Source organism: Monopterus albus, unplaced genomic scaffold, assembly GCF_001952655.1.
Source record: "Monopterus albus unplaced genomic scaffold, M_albus_1.0 scaffold131.1, whole genome shotgun sequence".
Taxonomy (NCBI): Eukaryota; Metazoa; Chordata; class Actinopteri; order Synbranchiformes; family Synbranchidae; genus Monopterus; species Monopterus albus.
Genome location: NW_018128011.1, coordinates 715,556 through 717,806, shown reverse-complemented (window position 1 = coordinate 717,806; position 2,251 = coordinate 715,556). Strand labels below are relative to the sequence as shown.

Here is a 2,251-nt window from a genome sequence, read left to right as displayed (position 1 = left end):
TGATGTTGACCTGACAGCTGATTTACTGTACTGATGTGTTGTGCGGTTATAACAATTTCAGTTGTTTTTATTTATGTGACAGCTGACACGTGCTGGTAATTGTGAAATAAAATACTGTGAGTTGAACAGCAGCTCTGACAGACTCACAACAGAGTCTGTAATGCTTTCGCAACCAACGGACATGCCAATCACCCTCCTCCTGCAGGTATAAGAATGAGCTGGCCATGCGTCAGTCGGCAGAGGCCGACATCACTGCATTTAAGAGAGCCCTGGGCGAACTGAACCTGGCCAAGACCGACCTCAGCATGCAGATCGACGAGCTGAAGGAGGAGCTGATCTACCTGAAGAAGACCCATGAGGAGGTCAGTGAGCAGCCACAACCAGATTTAGCCTAGTCCAGTTCATTTCTGTATGCATTGATTTATAATTTCTTACACTACATCTTCTTAACTTGATTTTGAAACTTGCTATTACCTGTTTTTAGTACTGATCCATAAAAGACCATGTGGGGAACAAGTCCTTAAATTTACTTTCTGGGACTTGAGGGAAACTAGCTATTTTTAAGTTCATCACAGTGAACACTAATATAGTAATACTGCAGTAAATTTGGGCTATTTTTACATTTGTTGTTGTTTATCTGTTCATCTGTAGGACATGCTGGCTATGCGAGCACAAATGAGCGGTCAGGTCCACGTGGAGGTGGACGCCAGTCCTGCACAAGACCTCACCGAGGTTATGGCTGAGATCAGAGAGCAGTACGAGGCCATCACCGCCAAGAACCAGAGAGAACTGGAGAACTGGTTCCAGATCAAGGCAAGACCACAGCCTCACTTTCTGTGGATGTAGAGATAATGTGTGTGTAATATTTATGCCCACACTGAACCTGTCTGCATGTCCTGTGCAGACGGAGACTCTGAAGAAAGAGGTGACCACTCAAACAGCCTCCCTGCAGACATCCAAAACAGAGGTCACCGAGGCCAAAGGTATGCGGCAGTCTCTGGAGATTGAACTGCAGTCCATGTTAAGCATGGTGAGTGTCACATGACCATAAAATCCCTCTGATATTCTGACACAAGTCAGTGGCATATGTAGCTAAATTTCAATGCCATAAGAAATGTTTGCCAAATATGAAAATACAAACATATGGAAATACAGTGATATATTGTTTCTCCTAGAACCAGGATATAAAACCTACACAGTACATGCTAAAAGATAATATTATAAAAAAAATGTATTGGTGCATCCAAACATGAGTCTGATAAAAGATGCGTTTTTGAATTTGTTTTGATATTTTCTATACTTCTGTCTGCAGAAAGCGTCACTGGAAGCGACTCTTGCTGACATACAAAACCGCTATGCCATAAAGCTCTCCAAATATCAGATGCAGGTGAGAGAAAAGATTTGAGCGTATCAGTCTGTATCGAGTGATTTCATTTGATCATTCCAGTCAGACAGTTGTTGCTTTTTGCAGTATGGTTTGATGAAGACCTGAACTGTAAGTCTTCTCAGAGCAGGCTGGCAAACACTGAAACCACAGCAGAGAAGCAAGATTCAGATCAATATAGAAGCACTCTGACTCATTCACAGCCAAAGGCTTTGACTGCTTGACAGGCTGCGACAGACTGACTTTTTAAATTCATGTTTCCTCTGGCAGGTGAACAGCTTGGCCCTCAGGGCTTTACTTGGACTTACAAATCTATTCAACAGTTCAGCAGTCCGATTCTCCTGCAGTGTGACAGAGTGAAAGAGCTGTTCAACAGCACCCACCTGGCCTTTTTGTCCCTTATGTTCCCTGTATCCAAACTGACACACTGCTAATCCAATGCAAACCCCTGTAAAATTATTTGGTTGGATGTAATCATGCAGGGAAATGTATAAGGTAGCTTTATTTTGACAGGCGTACCACTCTGCTGCATTTTGTACCTGCACTTGAAACAAACTGTGCTGTGCTCACAGAGCCACAAGATATTGCCCACAGGCCTGTCAGAAAATGTGAACAGCTGACTATATGCTGCCAGCTTCCAACACTGAAATTTCGATTTCCCTTCAAATTCATCAAGAAACAGAGCAGAGCCTGGATGAGCTCAACAGTTAGACCTAGGTACATGTAGATGTCATCACCCCCAAAAACAAGAAAAACCAAAAGAAGAACAAAACTTATTTTAGAAAGAGCATTAATCAGAGTCTGTTTTCATTGGATTTAACACCTGTAACGTACACAGACACACACACACATCTATATATATATATA

General features: G+C 42.4%; 1 protein-coding gene across 1 annotated transcript in view; it reads left to right on the top strand.

The window, feature by feature from the left end:
• Positions 1-1,500, top strand: part of LOC109967547 (keratin, type I cytoskeletal 50 kDa-like) — a 3,842-nt gene extending 2,342 nt beyond the window's left edge. The window contains exons 3-6 of the mRNA XM_020613204.1: positions 206-362; positions 652-813; positions 905-1,030; positions 1,313-1,500. Coding sequence (XP_020468860.1) covers positions 206-362; positions 652-813; positions 905-1,030; positions 1,313-1,405 — 538 coding nt within the window. The 3' untranslated portion in view covers positions 1,406-1,500. The remainder of the gene's footprint in view (positions 1-205; positions 363-651; positions 814-904; positions 1,031-1,312) is intronic.
• Positions 1,501-2,251: the final 751 nt, after the last annotated feature.